At 36.1% G+C, this 22,586-nt stretch overlaps 1 protein-coding gene across 1 annotated transcript in view; it reads right to left on the minus strand.

Annotated features, from left to right (window-relative positions):
* The window catches only part of zbtb16b (zinc finger and BTB domain containing 16b), a 69,253-nt gene that overhangs the window by 43,357 nt on the left and 3,310 nt on the right, over nt 1-22,586 (minus strand). Inside the window, exon 3 of the mRNA XM_067451152.1 lies at nt 5,650-5,747. Within this exon, the coding sequence (XP_067307253.1) occupies nt 5,650-5,747 (98 nt within the window). The remainder of the gene's footprint in view (nt 1-5,649; nt 5,748-22,586) is intronic.

Here is a 22,586-nt window from a genome sequence, read left to right on the forward strand (position 1 = left end):
TAGGTCACAATGGAAAACAATCATTAAATAATGGAGGCAGAAATGTCAATATATTAAAGCAGTTCTATATATAAACACAGCCGGGTGGTTTAATGCTTATTAAAAACAGCCTTCTGTCAATCTCTGTGACAAAGTACAAAGAAAGGTAATTTATTAGTGTGCTGACATCTGCAGGTCTGTGAGGTATGAGTGGATAAACCCACCTGATGGAAGCCGGAGCAGAAGGCACTTTCCATGACGGTATCAAACAGGCTCGGAAAAGCTTGTTCTTCAAACAAATAAGTCAACAAAAAGAGCTTCCTAACCATCATAAAATTAATGATGATGATAATAATAATAATAATAATAATAATAATAATAATAATAATAATAATAATAATAATAAAATATAAATTACAATAATTTTTATTTATTTATTTATTTATTTATTTATTTATTTATATTAACTTTATTTTCTATAAGGTTTGTCATTTTAATAAAAATTTTTAACAGATGTTAATTATTGGATAATAATGGTAATAATAATAGTGGTGGTAATAATAATAATAATAATAATAATAATAATAATAATAATAATATTAATAATAAATAATACATTATAAATTACAATAATAATTTTTGGATTTATTTTTTGATTTTTATAAACTATTTTCTATGAGGTTTGAATTTTTTGTAGACTAATTGTTGGATGATTAATAATAATAATAATAATAATAATAATAATAATAATAAATAATACATTATAACTTAATAATTTTTGGATTTATTTTTTGATTTTTATAAACTATTTTCTATGAGGTTTGGATTTTTTTGTAGACTAATTGTTGGATGATTATCATTATTATTATTAATAATAATAAATATTATTATTAATAATAATAATAATAATACAATATAAATTACAATAAATATTGTATTTATTTATTTATTTATTTAAACATAATTTTCTATGAGGTTTGCGATTTTAATTAGAACATTTTTGTACATTTTAATTATTGGATAATGATAATAACAATATATTATAAATTACAATCATAATTTTTATTGATTTATATAAAGTTTATTTTCTACAAGGTTTGACATTTTTGTAAAATTTAATTTTTTGGATAACAAGAACAATACTAATACTAATAATATTAATACTTCTACTAATAATAATACTACAACTACTACTACTACTACTAACAATAATAACAATTAATATAATACATTATAAATTACAATTATTGTATTTATTTATTAATTTATTTATATAAATAAAGTTTATTTTCTAGGTGGTTTGACATTTTGTAGACTTTAATTGTTGAATAATAATAATAATAATAATAATAATAATAATAATAATAATAATAAAATACAATTTTTTTATTTTTTTATATAAACTATATATATATATATATATATATATATATATATATATATATATAAATGTAATTTATTATTATTTATTCTGTTTATGTATATATTTATATACATTTATATATATATATAATACATGTATATAAATATAATTTTTTGTAAAAAAAAAATCATAAAATTACTGTATATTATATAGAAATACAGTATTCATGTAAAATACAGTAACAGGGTTTAAAATCTAGCCTACATTTGTGTAAAATTCAAGGAAACTAAGTCAGTTTATTTGCCTGGGCATTTGACATTTTAAGGAGAATAAAATTAGTATATAAAAATATTTAATCAAATTTTTTAATTATTAGATTAGGGTCTTAAAATCCCCAGGGGAGGATGTAGACATTATTTTTCATGCTACGTTAATGTCATGAATGTCTTAGAATGTTTAACATAATACACTAAGTGACAGCACTGCGTACTGTATTGATGGAGAGTGGCAGAAACTGGCACGGTGGCGCATGTACTGTACATGGCCTCGGTCGTCACCTTTAAACAGTCCGAGCCCAGCGCAGACGTCTGCTCCATCCTCTCGAGTCTGCCTCTACGGGCCTGCAGTCAACATTTCTGTTTTCTTTCTGCATTTTTGTTTTATTTAGGACTCCACCAGCGTCCTCCCTCCACCCCAGAGCTCACGCTATTTTGAAGAGCAGTGGCTTGGAGAGCAGTCAAGTTTGATTAATTTTGGGATTTGGGTACAGTATGTTCCTGGACACACATCTGCGAGCAATCATAAATGCTCCAGAATGCTGGCAGAACATCCAGACCTGCCGGCAGCGGATGATGTCATCAGAGCTGGCGCGTGGCCAGGCTCAGAGTGCAGGGCTTCTCCCAGACAGAGAAAAAAGAGAAAACATCTTGACAGGGCTTTTCAGCCCCAACGCCGCACATGATGAAGATTCGCTCTCGTTCATGCCGCGCGTGAACAGGTGCGGCGGCGGATTACGAGCAGATTAAATGTGGGAGTAACTGAATATTGTTGCCAGTGTTTATTGATTTATAACAGATTAGGAGGGTTGGATTTGGGGGATGAAATAATACACCTTTTCCTCGTGCTTTCAGACAAGAGACAGAGAACAAGACATTAAAGATCAGCTCATTTGTAGAAGAGCACTGTCAGAACCTTGACAAAAACGTGAGCTGGGAAAGTCAAATGAGGTGGGCTTCAAACCCTCCAGAGAGACGACTACAGACTTAATCAGACAGATGGACAGACACACGCACGCACGGACGCACGCGCACACACAGCTGCCAGTTTGAGTGTATTTCCCTTCCACTTGAAACAGGACATTCCCCTCTAAAGCGCAGTTTAGTGTGGGCAACTCCTGAACTCAATAAGCATCCGTCACGTTCTAGGATTCCTGATACTGAACCTGGAGTCTAGGCTGGGGGGAGGAGGTTTGAATCCTGCCTGCAACTTGTTTCAATGTCAATCCTCCCCTTTACCCCATGTCCAAATGTCCCTTCTCTACTATCATAAAGGTGACAAAACACTTCCCGATTTGTTAATCAATCGCTGAACAAATAGTAATAGGCTGATATATTTAGTCACGGCTGATATTTCAATTTTGTCGTTTTTTGAGTAAATACTACGTTAGATAAGTGTTAAATATTGTGTTAAATAATATTCTTTTCTTGGTGGCATTTGTATTGCCCAAGCTGATTTATTGGCTGATATTTTATTTATTTATTTTTAAACAAATATTGTGTTAAATAAGTGTTATTTTATTACTGGCTTATATATTGTGGCTGATTTATTGGTGTATATATATATATATATATATATATATATATATATATATATATATATATATATATATATATATATATATATATATTATTATTTACTTGAAAATATATAAGTAAATAAAATACACAGTACAATATACAGTATAAGCCAACAATATATATATATATATATTTTTTTTTTTGGCTTATACTTTATATTGTTCAGGCTGATTTATTGTGTGCTATTTTATTTATTTATTTATTTGAGCAAATATTGCATTAAAAAAGTGATCTTTTCTTGTTGGCGTATATATTGTCCAGGCTGATTTATTGGCTGATATTTTATTTACTTATATATTTTTCATGTAAATAATGCGTTAAATAAGTATTCTTTTATTGTTGGTCTATACAGGTCCTTCTCAAAAAATAGCATATTGTGATAAAGTTCATTATTTTCTATAATGTAATGATAAAAATAAAACTTTCATATATTTTAGATTCATTGCAAACCAACTGAAATACTTCAGGTATTTTATTGTTTTAATACTGATGATTACTGATGATACTGACTAATAAAAGAAAAGTGTTTTTAATACAAAAAAAGCCAACCTTCAAATAATTATGTTCAGTTATGCACTCAATACTTGGTGGGGAATCCATCTGCAGAAATGACTGCTTCAATGCGGCGTGGCATGGAGGCGATCAGCCTGTGGCACTGCTGAGGTGTTATGGAGGCCCAGGATGCTTCGATAGCAGCCTTAAGCTCATCCAGAGTGTTGGGTCTTGCGTCTCAACTTTCTCTTCACAATATCCCGCAGATTCTCTATGGGGTTCAGGTCAGGAGAGTTGGCAGGGCAATTGAGCACAGTAATACCATGGTCAGTAAACCATTTACCAGTGGTTTTGGCACTGTGAGCAGGTGCCAGGTCGTGCTGAAAAACCAAATCTTCATCTCCATAAAGCTTTTCAGCAGATGGAGGCATGAAGTGCTCCAAAATCTCCTGATAGCTAGCTGCATTGACCCTGCCCTTGATAAAACACAGTGGACCAACACCAGCAGCTGACATGGCACCCCAGACCATCACTGACTGTGGGTACTTGACACTGGACTTCAGGCATTTTGGCATTTCCTTCTCCCCAGTCTTTCTCCAGTCTCTGGCACCTTGATTTCCGAATGACATGCAAAATGTACTTTCATCTGAAAAAAGTACTTTGGAGCACTGAGCAACAGTCCAGTGCTGCTTCTCTGTAGCCCAAAAGTGGCTTGACCTGGGGAATGCGGCACCTGTAGCCCATTTCCTGCACACGCCTGCGCACGGTGGCTCTGGATGTTTCTACTCCAGACTCAGTCCACTGCTTCCGCAGGTCCCCCAAGGTCTGGGATCGGTCCTTCTCCACAATCTTCCTCAGGGTCCGGTCACCTCTTCTTGTTGTGCAGCGTTTTTTGCAACACTTTTTCCTTCCTGATTTATTGGCTGATATTTAATTTATTTATATATATTTTTCAAGTAAATAATGCATTAAATAAGCATTATTTTATTGTTAGCTTATATACTGTCTAGGCTGATTTTTTATTTTTTTCCCAGAGTAAAAGTTATTTTAATTATGGAATATGTATGTGCATCTAATTTTCTAAAATGTACTCATTTTGTTCAAATTAGCCTGTATCATATATAAAGTGGAATCTAATCTTTACAAACAGTTATACTGATAATATCATTATAATTAACAACAAACACTGAACAGTTTTTAGCAGCATTTTCACTAGTAGTCGGCACACCACAAAAACATTCTCTGTAAAGCAAAGACTGAAAGGGAAAGATCTTAAAAAAGGAGCAACAATAAAAAACAGGATGAGAGCTGGACAACATAAGCTAAAAACACAGAGTTCCAGCACTAAACTTCATTTTGCAGTCTGCTTCTGGTTTATTTTATGTCTGCTGTTATGCAACAGACCCTTTTGATAACCAAAATCTGATGGCAAAAGTCCGAGCATAATAGCACACATCGGCAAGAAACAATACCACACGCTTACATAACACGTAACAGCATCATTTCAACATGATCGCTTAATTATGGGTTTGGATGTGTATAAACAACTGGATCCGTCCCCTCCCTTAAGCATGTTTCTCTCCTACACCTCCTCAATACAATGAGGGAAAAAAACAAGCTGGCAAGATTCACTGTACATACTGTACTAAAAATATGGCAAAGTGCCCAGACTGGATCTCTGCCAGGCTTGAAATGTAACAGTTGAGACACATATGAGACTGGAAAGGGAAGTGGGAAGACGGGGATAACCAAACACTGCGTCACCAATAGAAGTGCAGTGTTCCATCTGTTAGAGCAGGTTAAGCCTGCGGTACATGGTGGACAAACACAGGGCTGACACTTGTTGCCCAACAGTGATCACGTATCGCTTGTGCAATAACACCGTAACCTATGTTTTCATCCTTATCGGGACTTCATTTGTGCGTGATCATGGTGTTTATGGGATAGGGGAGAGGTTACCTGAATGAGACAGCATGTGCATCCTCAGCCGTAAACTGTCCAGGAACTGCTTTCCACAGAACTCACAGCCAAAGGTCTTCACTCCACCGTGCAACTTCCTGTGGATTCAACACATGTTGAGAGATCAAACAAGTGTAGCCAGCCACACACAGGAACTACACACTTTGACAGGGCAGAGCAGAACATTTTCTTGACCTTGATGTCAAATTGAACAGGATAACCAAGAAAATGGCATCAGTGATTTCACTGAACGACTTTGTTAGAGATACAGGGCCAGATTTACTTACAGCTTGCGGCAGCACAAACCCTCTTTTGGTGTTAAAATCTACTGTCAGGATTTACTGAAGATACGCAGTTAAAAGAAAGGCGTGGACCTTATTGCACAAGCATTTATAGGAGTTTCTCTTTCAGATGCAAAATTTATGGGAGGAATCAAATGAATCACCAATACTGGTATTATTGGGTTATTTAAAGTAATTAAATTATTAAAGGATTAAAAGGGATTTAAGGAAATAAAGAAAAAGAAATAAGAATGGTAAAAGTTCCAGTTCTATTGTAGTTATAAAGTAAACTATTTGCAAATATTCACACATTCATTCTTATTTTCATCTATCTAATGTAAAAATGCAAAATGTTCCTTGTTGTGTCAAATACAGCTGATTTTAGAATGATTTACATAAATAATGTCATTTTCAATTCAAAATGGTGAAATTTCATTAAAAATGTCAAGAAGTTTGTATCACTTGATATTACTGTTGGCTGCTGAAAGTCTTTATTGGAGGGTACATAAACCTAGATAAATAGGGGGGTATACATAAACCTATTACCTGAGATATACATAAACCTATTTATGTATATCTCAGGGTCTATGGTGGTTATGGCCCTGAGATATACATAAATAGGTTAACTATGATTTATTTAATATACACAATGCGTGAATAAATCATTATGCAAGTTGATGTTCTGATCATATTTTTTTCTAAGCACATTTTACCAATTCCAAACCACATCAATAGTAATAACTTAATAATTCTTCACCTTATTTTAATTTATTTTTTGTGCAGTTAACATGCAGAACAGTTGGCAGTTAATATGTATCACTTACATGTGATTAAATACAACATTTGGAATTGGTAAAATGTGCTTGGAAACAAATTATGAACTTGCATAATATTAATGCACACACTGTATTATATATATATATATATATATATATATATATATATATATATATATATGAATCTGATACAAGCACATTTATGCGCTTATATTTTATAAATATAAAAAACTGATACAAGCACATGTTTATGTGCTTATAGTAGTTCCCATATAATATAATTAATATAATAAAATATATAACTGCTCATTTGGATTGGATATACAGGATAAGCTCTCCCAAAATTCACCCAAAAAATGTAATTCTTTCATCATGTGATATGTGCATACATGAATGAGAGATCTAAGATTTGTGCTGCGAGAGGAAGTTCGAAAATTCTCCAAAACACATCTTTATGTGTTCAGTGGAAGAAAGAAAAGCATTTAGTTAAATGAACGATTCCTTTCGAGTTAAAAATGCACTTTAATTTAGGAACGCAGCCTCAAAAATCCACGCTTGATATTCTAAACACGCCTGCGTCTGTGGCTCATAGTTTATTTTGATGATACTCTCGACAGGGTGCTGTGAAAGGTTTAGGGCACATACTTCAAAGACTTCAGGCACTCGAAATATTCATCAAGCAGCTCTGAATCAATTAGGCCTAATACAGCGAAAGCTATTAATGAACTGAATAGCATACGGCATCATCTGATGCTTAAAATAAACCTAGACCTGGGTTCAAGAAACGCAACTAGCTCGTCTACGAACCAACATCCGTAGCGGAACTAGCTTCAGCAGAGCTATGAAATATTTACCGTCCAGACATAGTGACCCGGTGGCTTGAGAGAAAACATTTATGGCTTTGTTTTATCAAAAATTAAACACGCCTCAGTGAAAGGGTACACAAAGAACCTGAACAAATATATACACACTCCATTTCAATGAAGTAGCCAAGCTGGGAGTGAAGCATAAGGCCAAAAAACACCCGTCTAAGTCTGACTTGTCCGTTTAATCTGTCCTCTCGCTCTAAGTATTTGTTTTAATTGAAATGTATTAAATGCTCCTGCAGTTGGGTATGTTTAACTGAGTCACGCTGTACATATCAACGACTCGTCCCCCGCCCACTCCTGTTCCCTTCTCTCGCCCGAGTCCTTTCATGTGAATTCCAGCCACACACACACACATACACACACAGACAGACGCACCGTCGGCGCGTGCGCTGCATCAGCGAGCAGTCGAGCGAGCCCGCCGCAGACGTAACCTTTATTCCTGCTATAGAGCCCTTAATTATCACCGCTCCGCAACCGGGGCGCTGCCAGACATGCACAGGCTCATTATGAACAGGGGCATATTTTTTCACCTTGAAAAAAGCTATTAAAGCCAACTCTCGCTACCACCAGGAACGGTCGTGCTAAAATATTAATTCCAGGACATTCTGTTGAAGATCATTCTGAGTAATGGAAACGAATTAGCTTTCTACTCGGATTCAAAGACTAGAGTCAACACCCTCAGGTACGGTCATTTTATTTGACCAAGGATGTTTGCTCAGGTCATGTGCCCTTCGGTTGAGGGCGCAGACAGAATGCGTTAGCCGCATTTCACAATCTGTAGCATCTGCTGCGTCGTCCCCCTTTGCAGCCACAACACGGGGTCTGAAATAGACCGCCTGACAGAGCCCAGCCTCCTATAAACAATATCCACTCAAGCGCAGTGGACACGCTGAGCACCGCTGTCGGCAGCCGACACACGTTATCTGCAGATTTGTGTGTTTGCTGGAAAAATACTAGTGTTATCTTACTGAAGGTTGCCTTTTGGCTTGGAAATGACATATTATTGCGCAGCTAAGCTTTGAAAGCGACCAAACGACTAACAGTACCGCATTAATGGAGGCGACGGATGACTAGCAGTTTATTGAGGTCGACTAGTGAGTTCATCTCGTCTAGCTTTATAGAGCTGAGATGCTGCTTTTAAGGAGGCAAGAGATGAACCTTCTCTAATGTTAATGTTAGGAACTGTTACAGTATCTCTCTTCATCCAGTATAACATCGCTGCCACAGACATCAAAACAGTATCGAACACAATATTGTAAGACTTTTTAAGTTTAAAGCAGCTAAAATTTAAAAAAAAAAAACAAGGGCTGGGGCGATATGGCCAAAAATATATATATTTTTCCATATCATTTGACATAGATATTTAATCACAATATTAATTCACCATTAATGGGGAAGGACAAGCTTTTAACATTTAAATGGATTTGTTTACAATTAAACTCTACCGTTTCATTTAGACCCATGAAATCCATTTTATTTTCCATTTTATTGTCATTTTAAGGATTTAATACAAATGTGTAAAAACTAACAATTTAATCAAACTTTTAAAATGTAATTAAATTAAAATATAATTATTTTTACAACAAAATGATATTCCTCTGAAATATTATTATTATTATGTTTTTAATGCAATTTTGCATACGGCAGTAATACATTTCTGTCATAATTACTTGAAAGTTAAACCAAACTTTTATTTCGACTTTTTTTTGTGTGAAGCTTTTAGTTTTTTAGTCTTCTAACGATAGTTTTCCTCAGATGAAACGGTGAAAAGCTTGTAAAGTGTCTCTCAAAGCAGCTCTGGAGATGAAGTTCATGTGTTCATGTATTCATATATTGAGACAGCAGACGCTGAAAACAGTGAGCATCATGTGTGTGCGCGTTCATTCACACACTGTAAAAAATTATTTAGAAAAAAAGTTACCTGGTTGCCTTAAAATTTTGAGTTCATTGAAATTAAAATTTTGAGTTAATACAATGAACATTTTTTGAGATTCGACAACCTTTATTAAAATATTATTAAAGGATTTTGTAAGCATATTGGGTAATTGTGTGTGTTTTATTTGTGATGACGCAGTGACACATGCCAAATAGGGCTATTTTCATGATTTATCAATTTTTTTATGTGGTTCAGATACAATAATATTTTGAGTTTCTATTTATTAAACATATTTTCTTCATTGTATCAATTCAAATTTTTAATTTCAATAAACTCAAAATTTTAAGGCAGCCAGGTTACTTACTTTTTTCAAGTTAAACCAACAAAAACCGAAAAAAAATTTTTTACAGTGCAGAAAAGACACACAGAAATCACTTATTAGGACATGCACTGACTGTGTGAGATAGCTTGTTAGATTAATCCATATCATGTAAAAATATCCATATCTTATCATCGGTATCGACGCAAATTTTATTGTGATCTTGATGTGATATTGTTTATCGCCCAGCCCTTAATGCTTTATATTGAGCAGTTATTTTAACATATGCTGTGTGAAAGTCATTAAATAAGTGTCTGATTGACTCTTGTGGATGTCGGAATCAGCCGATAAACGCTTAAAGGGATACTTCACCGTTTTTTTATATTAAACTGTTATTCCCTTAACTAAGACGAGTTGATACATACCTCTCTCGTCTGAGTTCGTGCACTTAATCTCTCTGACGCGGGGTGACGATCTGATAGCATTTAGCTTAGCCCACTAAGCCCAGTTCATTCACTATGGTACCAAACAGAGATCAAGTTAGAAGAGACCAAACACCTCCACGTTTGCCCTATTTAAATACAGTTACACTAATAGCTGAACGATCAGGTATGGTGACATAAAATAAAGCATAGCGCTTTTCTAAGCGGATTAAAAAGGAGAACTATAATGTATGGCGGAATAACACTTCTGGGAGTACATTTCGACTCGGTGCAGTTAAAAGTCCCGCCTGAAACATCCTGCCTCACATCTCCCCCTCCCCCTATTGACAGAAATGAGAGAGAATTTTGGCTGATTTGGATGTTAAGTTTGGGCTTTTAGGGAGGAACAAAAGTACACCACTGTGAAGGAAAGGAAGGTGCGCGGGACGGAATTGTTTCACGTTGATTATCCTGATTTTATAATCACTGGAAGCCAAAATCGAAATTGAGAAATCAATTATGATTAATCACACAGCCCTACTAAAGAGTTTACTATACGGTATGTGCATGATTCCGATAATTCGCAATTGAACATTTTAATTTCCATCCAAACAAAGTTAATTTCGAGTTTCTATTATTAATCGATGTATCGTTAAACCTGCCCAACAAATAGATCGCTCAGTAACAGAGCACTTTCAGAAAGCCCCTATTAATCTCATTCCCTCTGTTCACTTGAAAGACACGAAAGACTGAACAACACTGATCTGAGACGTGGAGAAATACCTGGTAAATGGAACAATAAGAGGAAAATCAATACTACTCATCTCGGTCATTGTCAAAGCAAATCCAAATAGAGGCAGACATATAACATCATGACAACTCGCTGCATTATTCAGCCAGTCGAGTTTGTGCTCCAGTATCTGACACTGATATGCAGACACGGACAGTAACAAAAGAATATTAAATAATCCTGAAGTCAGATCAATGATAAATCAGCGTTAAACATGGAAATCCAGCCTTTGAAAGAACAAAGTGTTAAAACTCAATCTTCTGGTCGATTAAAGTACACCTGCCCCGAACAAAACAGTTCAGACGAGGTTAGAGGAGAAAAACCAATCTGTAAAGATGATGGTCCATTTGTCTCTACAGGCCGCTGTTATACATCCCTATTAAAATGCAGGCATTAAAATGTCGACTTTCTCTAAGGAGACAAATTGTCGAGCTGTCTGTTTGAGACAGGGCAAGCGCTTGTGTTTCTGGAGTGGGCCACTGGAAGTGGCTTTGATTAATGGCAGGCCAGAGCCGAGCTGCTAGAGTACCTTTCCCACTGAGAGAGCAATTCACGGGCTGATGTGTGCAATCGGATACTAGAGCACTGCCAAATTACCAATGAGGCGGCTTTAAAGGAAGTCTTCCCCAAAGCAGTATGAGAAAACCCTATGAAGCATGAATGAGAAAACAGAAACACTTCACACGAACCCACAAACAAATGTCTATTTATCAAGATAGCTGAGGTGTTCTGGGTGGTTGCCAAGTCGAAATATTTTTTATAAATAAAAGAAATCTATGATATTCTAGATTCAGATTCACACAAAAAAAATCTCCTTCTTAACAGCCAATTAAATCTATGACCTAATAATAATAAAAAAGCTAAAAATATTTTACATTCTTACATTTTTTTGTTCTAAAGACAACACTAGGCACAGTCTTTCCCCACCAGCGTTTTTCTTTTAAAAATTGCCAGCGTTTTTGATCATTTTCACAAGTTCCATAATATTTTGCTTGTATAAATTATCTGAGCAAGCAATATATTTATTCAAGCTTCATGCATTCTTTTTTATCAACACTTGAATATGGGTAAGTTTCATAAAAAAAGGAACATTCTGAGCAAAAAGCTGAGAAAATCCAAAGCTATCTCTCGACCAATTCGTTTTATACAGTTGTATACGAGGTGTCTAAATCGTACAAATTTGTACAGCCTCACTCGTATGAATTTGTACGTTTTGTCTAAACTGCAGTGACGGGTAGGTTTAGCGGTGGGGTTAGGGGTGGGGTTAGGGATAGGTCATTCATATAAAATCATCTGAATGACCCACTTCGTAAAATGGGTCTCACAAATTGCTGTGAGATCGTGTTTTTTGTCAAAGACCATTCAGAACGATGATCAAAACGCAGTCAGTCCATCAACACCCCATAGCTCACAGTCCTCTAGCTCATCCTGGGTCATTATTTCATTCTGTAACATGAATGTTATATGCATGAGATTACAAATGATATCGCTTGTTTCAGCGTCTTCTTCGCATGTGCTTTGTTCAGGGGATTCAGGACTCACAGAAAACATAACGTGTAAAGAAATAAACAAAAAGAAGTAAAACATTTTTCTTAAAAATGATTGTAAATAGCCTCTTAAAGTTTGGACAACCTCAAACGTGTCTTAAATCCCCATAGGAAATGGGGATTTAAGACTTTTTACTGAACGTCAACTATAGACCTTTAAAAATTTTGTAACCTCGAACCAATTTCTCAAGAATTGTACTTAGAAACATTCTTATGCACATATTGTGAACTCTTCTTTCTTAAGAATGTTAGACATGGCTTGTGCCTCCTTTTAATGTAATTGAATGTACTTTGGGATTTTTTCTATCATCCATCAATTGAAAATTGTTTGGTAATCACTTATTGAGTAACAGCACAACTCTACTCAACAAGTTGCATGATTTGAGACATTATTCATGTCTGTAACAAACAGAGAGGGATAAGTCGCACAGAGAGATGTTAATACTTTAGCTTGGAATTTACTGTTTTTGATACAAACCAATATAACAAAATAATGCAACAATGTGGCACAGGCCAAATACTTTATATAGTATTAAAACCATGTTTGGCAGCGGCTTCAGTGACATTCTTGTAGCAAGGCTTGAGAGAGAAACTGGAAAGATTCTCAGCAAATTGAGAAGAGTTCAATTTCCCCGTGCAGTGGATGCTCAATGACCTGACGGTATTGTGCGAGCGAGGCCAGTGCCATTATGACAGCACGAGTAGATCCTCACAGCTGACTGTGCTTCCTTCAGGGTCTATTGAAAGATCGCCGCTGGTAATTTCACAGAGTTCTGTCTAAAAAGCTTCTAATGCTGTTATGCAGGTTGGAAAGGCTGCCAAAATTTGTCTGGGAACATGGTGTAATAACAGCGTGATGTTTCCGTGGATGATCTACTATGATTTTGTGCTGAAAATGTAGATACTACTAACAAACATTATTATTCTACTAAACTCGGTTTCCAGGTAAGGTTATGTGTCTCTATCAAGGTCAATGTGACACTGCACAAACAAGTACTATGGCAGCAATACGTCATTTTTTACGCAACACACTGCTCAAATTTGACTCAATGGACTTGATAATATTCTGAATCCCTGACCTTTAAACTTATCTCAGTATTTTTCTTTAATCTTTAAACATTAAACATTTATTTTAGGTTACACTCAGTATACTGGAGTTTAAATGGGTAATTCATTACAAAATCTGATACTAATGACACTACACATTTGATTTAAACACTGCAAAATAATCTATCTATCTATCTATCTATCTATCTATCTATCTATCTATCTATCTATCTATCTATCTATCTATCTATCTATCTATCTATCTATCTATCTATCTATCTATCTATCTATGAAATAAAGTTAGATAGATAGACAGACAGATGATTAGACAGACAGATAGACAGATAGATAGACAGATAGATAGACCGATAGACAGATAGACAGATAGATAGATAGATAGATAGATAGATAGATAGATAGATAGATAGATAGATAGATAGATAGATAGATAGATAGATAGATAGATAGATAGATAGATAGATACTGATTAACAAAATGTGTTTTTTTTGTTGACAGTTTAAGTATTACCTTATTGTGTAACTATTAAAAAACTGAATGGCTTACAATTAACAGTAGTTACATTAAACGAACAGCAGTCATTTCTGACTTTATAAGACTGGTAAATGATTCAAAGCCTATCTTTAGCCCAAATAAGGTGTATTTTTGCATTTTCCTCAAGCTTATATACACTAAAATGAGCATGTAGGTATCCTTGTGCAAGCCCGAGACTAAGGCGGCCACTATAAACACTTTCAAAGAAAAAGGGCTGGGTGTAAACTTTGACTCTTTCTCTCAGAGAGCCAACAAGAGCTCTGGCACAAGGGCCACATTACGCTAGCTGTGTGGAATTAGTGTGACATGCAGGCTACCGGTCATCATCCGAGGATTAAACTAACATTTTACTTTGATCAGGAGTTTGGGTTACAAGGGCACAGACAGCAAAACATGTGGCCGAGCCAACAAAATCAAAGTTGTTTGTATTTTGGCATATTACGCTAGAGTTTAGGAACTGTGACTAAAGTCACTGTTTTCAGCTGAATTTTAGAGTCGCCAATCAATAAGTCACCCAACCCCCAAGGCTACGGCCAGAGCTACGAAAACAGGCGCGCACACACTCAAACACACAAAAGAGGGTTTGAACACAAGAACAATACGAGAAAGAGAAGAAAAAACACCCTCAGGGCGCCGAAGGTCAGAAGTTTGACCCGACCCTAAAGAGTTGACCTGTATAGTCGTGATAAGGGCTGAAAGAGTCCTGTCTTTGCCTGATAGCAGGCTTTGGGGTGAAAAGATACTAGAGGGCTTAAAGTCTTGACCAACTGGATTCCAGAGGTCTGCGGAGAAGACAGAAGTTTAAAGATCACTGGGTGGCCATAGTCTTGCGGGACAGGAAGGGCTTGAAGCGCTAATGAAGCTTGACCAGGGCAATGCTCTCTGAAAACATATCTTCTCCGGAGGCTGGGTTATCCATTAATGGGCTCAATGTGTTTTCTTTGGCCCCTTCTACACTGCGGATCCTTATAAATGTCATGCTAATCTTTTAGTAGATTCATGATCTATCACTTGAGCTATCTTTACAAATCTCAAATATTTCTCACACTTTAGTTTGGGGAGCAAATTCATTATTAACTATGACTTTTGCCTCAATAAACTCTTAATATACTGCTCATTAATAGTTAATAAGGTATGGATTATTGAATTTGGTATAAGGGATGTAGAATATGGTTGTGCAGAATATGCATATTGATATGTGCTTTATCAGTACTAATAAACAGCCAATATGCTAGTACTATTCAAGCTAAAAAGTATCTAGGTAATAGTTAGAACTGGTCCTCAAATATAAGTGTTAAATAAATAAATATATTTTATATATATATATATATATATATATATATATATATATATATATATATATATATATATATATATATATATATATATATATATATATATATATATATATATATATATATATATATATACACTGTAAAAAATGTGTTGGTTTTTGTTGGTTTAACTTAAAAAAGTAAGTAACCTGGTTGCCTTAAAATTTTGAGTTTATTGAAATTAATAATTTGAGTTGATACAATGAAGGAAATTTGTTTAATAAATAGAAACTCAAAATATTATTGTATCTGAACCACATAAAAAAATTGATAAACCATGAAAATAACCCTATTTGGCATGTTTCACTGCGTCATCACAAATAAAACACACACAATTACCCAATATGCTTACAAAATCCTTTAATAATAATTTAATAAAGGTTGTTGAATCTCAAAAAATGTTCATTCTATTAACTCAAAATTTTAAGGCAACCAGGTACCTTTTTTTCAAAATATTTTTTTACAGTGTATATATATATATATATATATATATACACACACACAGGCATCTAAAAGCTCAGATTCCAAAACATAGATTAAATAATTTGCTGCATATGATTACCTGCGATAATCTTAATCAGGTCTGCCAAACTTCCTGTTAAGAATGGGCATATATCATGTCCTCTCAGGAGACTAATGGTATGTAGTAATAGGGCTGCTGTTGTAGTTAACAGAGGATAAAGGGAGAGGCTGAGTAAACAAAAGGTCATCTGAAGCAACAGTTGAGAAGACAATAGCTGAGCTCTGAAGCCTGGTGTGTGAAAGACTCATTATCTCTGTGCTTTAGTTTCTTTAGTATTGAACCTCTGGATGTGTACATTACGGTTCAAAAGTTTGGGGTTGGAATTTTTTATTTAAAAAAGCACTTATTGTGAGCACTTATGCTCACAAGGCTTCATTTATGTGATCTGTAATATTGTACAATTTTATTCCAATGTATAATAACGGTTTTTAATAGATTTTAAAATGTAATTAATTCCTGCAATGGTAAAGCTGAATTTTCAGCATCATTACTCATTACAGAAGGTCATCATTACAGAAGACATTACTGAAGACATTACTCAGTCTTCAGTGTCACATTTCTAAATATCATCAATGTTGAAAACAGTTGTACTGCTTAATATTTTTGTGCAAGTAATGATCGACTGAATAATGATGATGAAAAATCAGCTTTGCCATCACAGGAATATATTATTACATAGAAAATAATTTTAAACTATTATTACTGCACATATTATAGTTGTTACAGTTGGTTTTAATGAACTTCCAAATGCAATACGTTTTTTTTGTGATGTCACTGAATTTGCAGCACCATTACTCCAGTCTTCAGTGTCACATGATCTTTCAGAACTGATTCTAATATGCTGATTTGTCACTGTTGGACAGTGTTAAAATAGGGAAAAAAAGTGATTTATACACTTTTTACTGTCACTTTTTTGTAATATTTGCATTATCTTATTTTTGTAATATGAATTATTTTCTCTTCCAAATCACTGGCCGAATCACACGTGCTGCCATACAGCCATACCGTACAGCTACAGGTGTGATACTGCGTTTATTCAACAGTTGAACGGCAAAAGTGAGTAAATAAATACAATAGAGTGTCATAAAAAAAAAACGTATTTGTGCAGAACCACGTCCTTCCAGAGGGATTCAAACTTCAAATTGACAGTTTAGCAGTTGAGCCCAAGTCTCCGTTACTAATTCTAAAACGCCACTTTAAAAGGGTGGTAAAACACAATTTCACTTTTCTAACTTTAGCTAGTGTGTAATGTTGCTGTTTGACATAAACAACATCTGCAAAGTTAGAGCGTTTAAAGTTTCAAGCAAAGGGAGATATTTGCTTTAAAAAAAAAAAATTCTTAGGACTACAGCAAACGGCCGGTAGGGACTACAGACCCTACCAGCCAGGGTTGCTGATATCCTCCAGGGTTGCTGACATCACCAGCCCCAATATTTACATAAACGCCTCCTCCGAGAATATTAAATAAGGGGGGCGAGGCCATTTTTTATTACAGTGGAGAGGAGTTAGTAGGCTGGAGTGTTGTTGCCGCCAATGCCGAGGAAACGCTGTTATTTTCATCCGAACAAATTGGATTGTAGGTCCACTTTGTTCAGCCTTCCTAGGGACGGGAAAGTTAGGGATCAATGTTTAAAATTTATATTTAACTCTGTCCCTCATAATTATTACCCAAATCTTGCTCTCTGTGCTGCACACTTTACGGGGGAAAGCTTTCATAATCTTCGCGATTACAATGCAGGATCCGCACAACGGCTTGTCCTGAAAGATGGAGCAGATCCAACTTAAAAAACGGGCCACAACCTGTAAGTATGATTTCTTTTTCGTCGATGTGTTTTCCTGTAATAGTTCGTATATTTTTAATTGTACGTTGTAGCAAGGAAGTAAACAAATGACAATACTTTTTATCTCTGAAAACCAATTTGTTAAATGCTCATTCATACTTAACGTTATCTGACAAACACCTAACGTTACAAACTTTTTAAAAATCTCAACAGTTAGCTTGGAATTACAGTAAAATATTCCTTGATTATAGCTTTTATGTATTGTTCATCTACATGCTTGCTTATCTAAAGGCATGCTAAACATGGTTCTGTGTTTGATTTGGCTATAGTAAAGCCAATGTTTACTGTTCATTTTGGGTTAATAGTTCTTGCGACAGATATTTGGCTATAATCGTTCTAAAAATACAAAATATGCCATTCAGTAGCGATCAGTATAGATCCGCAGTCTTTACGTGCACTAGGCGGTAAGCGAATGACAACACGCTGGGCCAGCTAACCAATCTGAGCCAACCATTGAATATTTTTGAGGGACTGGCTTCATAGAATCCGGAGACCATCAGACCGTTTTTACCAGGAGGGAAAGAGCAGTGTAGAATAAATAATGCAATTTTTTAAAAACGAAGCATGAACACATGTTACAGTGCACCCCAAAAACACAATCAAGCCTTCGAAAGAATGTGTTTTACCACCCCTTTAAGTAACGGAGGAATGTTGAGTTTATTGTAATATGTCCGCAGAGTTTTATGGCATTATAAAAGAGAGATCAACTAAACAAGTGTATTACCTGCATCTGATATAGCATTCATTCTTCAGGTCGATGTCCATTATATTATATGCATTATAAAAAAAAATCAGTTTTAATGTCCGCTGAGGAAGGCGATATCTTTGTTCTTTTAAAAGAGTTCCCAAGACAGAGCTAAAACAACTTCCTCATTTTCAACCAGTCACTCAAAGTCTTTACTGCCATCTTTTGGTGTAATACTGTAACTGTCACTGACGTTGAAATCACAATCACCAATGGACCGTTTCTCACTGCCAAAATCTTTTGCGCAGAATCTTGGGACATGTGGTCTTCACCTCACAGCCGGTGGAAAATAGGACTCGGGCAGAAATCATGTTGTTGGATGCGGTTATTAACGTTACTGTAGTATGAAGCAGAGCAGGATAGTGTTGTGGAGCTGAGCACGGCTGCTGGAGCGATTGTTACACAAACACACGGCTCGTGAGCACCGGGACTTTTATTATGACGGGACGGGACACATTCGCCGGGCGCCTACACTATTTCCGCTTTTCCGGTCATGAGTATAAGGTAAAGCAGCTCTGTTTATCATATTAGATACATTTAAGTGTGTTGAAAATGATGTTATGATGTTACTCTGTGCGTTTGCTCGGCGCTGCTATGACATGTTCACACTGCTAAGAGTAAAGCGTTTCTGCCAAATAATACAGAGGGTAACGCAGATATAACGCGATTGACAGGCAACTCGCTCAAACGCTATGCTGACACGTCCCGGTTCCTTGGTTAAAATAGCAATTTTCTCACAATTTATAAATAGTTTGAAACATCTGGGATATTGTAAGTACTCAACTGAACAAAATATATACCTCTGGCCTAGTGTTTTTTGGATATTTTACTGCAAAAATACTACATAGTGCACCTTTAATAAGACCAAAGATTGCCCATTTGATATACCGAAAATGAATTATATCTCCTTATATCTCATTAACCACTATGTAAGTAAGCGGCAGCGGCAAATTTCCGCATGCCTGGCTGAGATGAAGCTGTTCTCGGCGGGTACATGAGCGCTGAACGCCCGCTGATGGCTTTTTTTTGCATCTGCGAAAGCTAATTCTAAAACAGGCGCTATATTTAGTCACATATTTGAGGTCTAAATTACAACATTCTCCCCTAAAAACTCCTTCATTCCATGACACAATAACAGTAGTATTTGTAAAAAAATAAATAAATAAATTGGTCGATCTGCTCAACCGCCATACCAGTCGTCACAAGCGGAGTGATACAAACGGTGAAACGGTATCAGTGCCGATACTGGGAGAATATTGCACGGCTGAAAAAGGCTCTCTGCCAATTAGATTCGAGAACCAGAAAGGAATATGGCATAAAAAAAATAAAAATAAAAAAAAATATATATATATATATACACAGACACAGGAAACAGCTCCATTTCATCTGCCTTTCTTGACCTTTCTGTCTTCAATCTCTCTCTCTGTTTGCTCTATAACAAAAGATCTAATTAGAGCTGTGAGCGCCAGGGCCAATGCGAGTGCTCTAGGATCTCCCACTTCCAGGGATTCCTAAGCAGCGGAGCTGATCTGTGTCCCTAGAGCCCCTGCACGCATCACTCGTCTCCTTGCTGCCCGCGGTAGATTGTGAGTACACATCAGCGGCAGATTAAATCCACTCAGTGGAAAGCAGCACATTCCTCGGCTGGACCACAGGGCAGAAATGACATGCATGACAAGACCGAGACCAAGCACGGCGGCTTGCAGAGGTCTTAATCCAGAGGAGAGCGTGTTTGTTGCACAACTGTCGTGATGTCCGCCGCTATTGCATTTATGTCAAACGGCTGGCTGTGCTCAGACTCGTTCCAGAGGACCGGGCTTTGGCGGGTGCATCTGGGTTAAGATTCACAACTTAGAGGGCCTCTCGCAATCGGGGCAAAGTTTAACTGTTATTGGTATTGGGTAGCCTCACCGTGACCACAGTGACCCTGTGGGGCCCTAGGGCTTTCATAACGTCCTGTGTGCAAGTCAGTAGTCGGCAGATCTTAACATCTGTCACTGTTCACAAACCAAAAAAAGGGGCAAGTTGAGTTTATGCACAAATATTAGTGACTGTCTAACCTACTGACCTACTGTCTGTATGCGATTACTGTACTTTCATTCTAACTTGCGGTACCGGTGAACATTTAAAAATATATATATTAATAAAGCATCTTTTTGTTAAAATATGCCAAGAAATAATATAATTAAAGATTACGCCAAACTAGCAGATTTTCTTTAAAAACAAAAAACAAAATGTGTATTAGATGCACATGCTGAACTTTCACAAAAAAATGAAGCACCGTGTGTTTTAGCGCCATGCTGGAATGGAGAAAATCTGATAGGATGTGTTCGTCAGGCCTCAGACAGGAAACCCGGGTCGGTGTCACTGGGTTCAGCATATGTGCGAATGCATGAAAGAGTATCAGGTGCACTGCAATACACACAACGTGTGGCCACTTTATCTGTGCCTGACAGAAGGCTAAAGTCACTATCAGACCATCTTCACCACAGAGACTAAGGAGAGCGGTGCGGGGTTATCTTCTACTCTGATAAATACAGATAAAGCACAACCTACTGTTTGAGAGTCCAAGTTTAAACTGCACGGCCATCAGTCAAGACCAAACCAATAAAAGTGCTTCGCTTGACGAATAATGGGTTTCATATGTCAGCTACAGCAATAAATATATTTTTTGACATACGGCATGACACCATCTGGATGTCCACCAAGTGAAAGTGTGAGGACGTTCTGTGCAAAAACAAAAATGGACAAACAAGCCTGGTTTAATGACTATGTATAGGTTGTTTTAGCTTCGAAAAACTGTGCTTCTAACCCATCTGTCTATCGGAGCAGAGCTGCTCCTGGTCAATCATTTTGACAGAGTCGAGCCACAGGTTATGGAGAGAAGATCAGGGTCAAGCTGTACTGAGCAGCACTTCTTTTCTGCACAGGAAGATCTCATTCTTTCATTTGTGAAAGGACAAGGTCTTCCTGGCAGTAAAGGGACAAATGTTGTTCTACAGTAGACTTGTATGACTTTCTTTCTTCTGAACACCACAAAAGCACAACATTTTAAACATTAAGTGTTTTCCACACATGTAAACATATGTTAACGTTAACAAAAGAAAATTTGGCTGACATATTAAAACCAATAATGGATTATTTCCTTCGGTTGAGACACTTCAACTGCGAATTGTTTACCATGATTGTTTTGGAATTGCTTGAAATATGGTTGAAATTATAACACAACATAATTAATAACAATTAAATAATTATGAGAACATTATAATTGTGTGCTTGGGACATGGCTTTTAATGGCAAAACTTGTTTTTGTAATCAAGCTCTCAAAAACTACATACAAATTTGGATTTAGATTTATCGGCCAATATTTTACTGGCTTTCAAATATAAAGAATTATCGGTTTCTGGGATCAGCCAGAATTTTCATATCGGTCCATCCCTACAATATTGTGTTCACGTCTTTTACGTTGGCATGTGAAAATCAGTTCAAAATAAAAAATAAAAAAAACATCAAGACTGCATTTTTTTGCATTCCACTGCTGGAATCTCATGTTTTCCAGTGTCTTACGCATGACACTGCAAATGCAGTGCTCGAGTTAAAGCTACACTATGTAATTTTTCCGTCCGCTAGAGGGTGCCTACTCAAAACAAAGGTGTAGTTTGATGATGCCATGTTTGAGCACAGAGTCTTGGGACATGTGGTCTTCACCTCACAGCCGGTGGAAAAGAATCAGGATAGAACTCGGGCAGAAAACATGTTCATGGATGTGATTATTAACATTACTGTAATATGAAGCAGAGCAGGACCGAGTGTTGAGGAGCTGAGCAAGGCCGCTGGAGCGATTATTACGCAAACACATGAGGTAACGCAGCTCTGTTTATCATATTAGATACATTTAAGTGTGTTTAAAATGATGTTATGACGTTACTCTGTGCGTTCGCTCAGCAGCTGCTGTGACACTTGTTCACACTGCTAAGAGTAAAGCGCTTCTGCAGAATAAAACCGGAAACCGAGG

This window comes from Pseudorasbora parva, chromosome 8 (genome assembly GCF_024679245.1).
Source record: "Pseudorasbora parva isolate DD20220531a chromosome 8, ASM2467924v1, whole genome shotgun sequence".
Classification (NCBI taxonomy): Eukaryota; Metazoa; Chordata; class Actinopteri; order Cypriniformes; family Gobionidae; genus Pseudorasbora; species Pseudorasbora parva.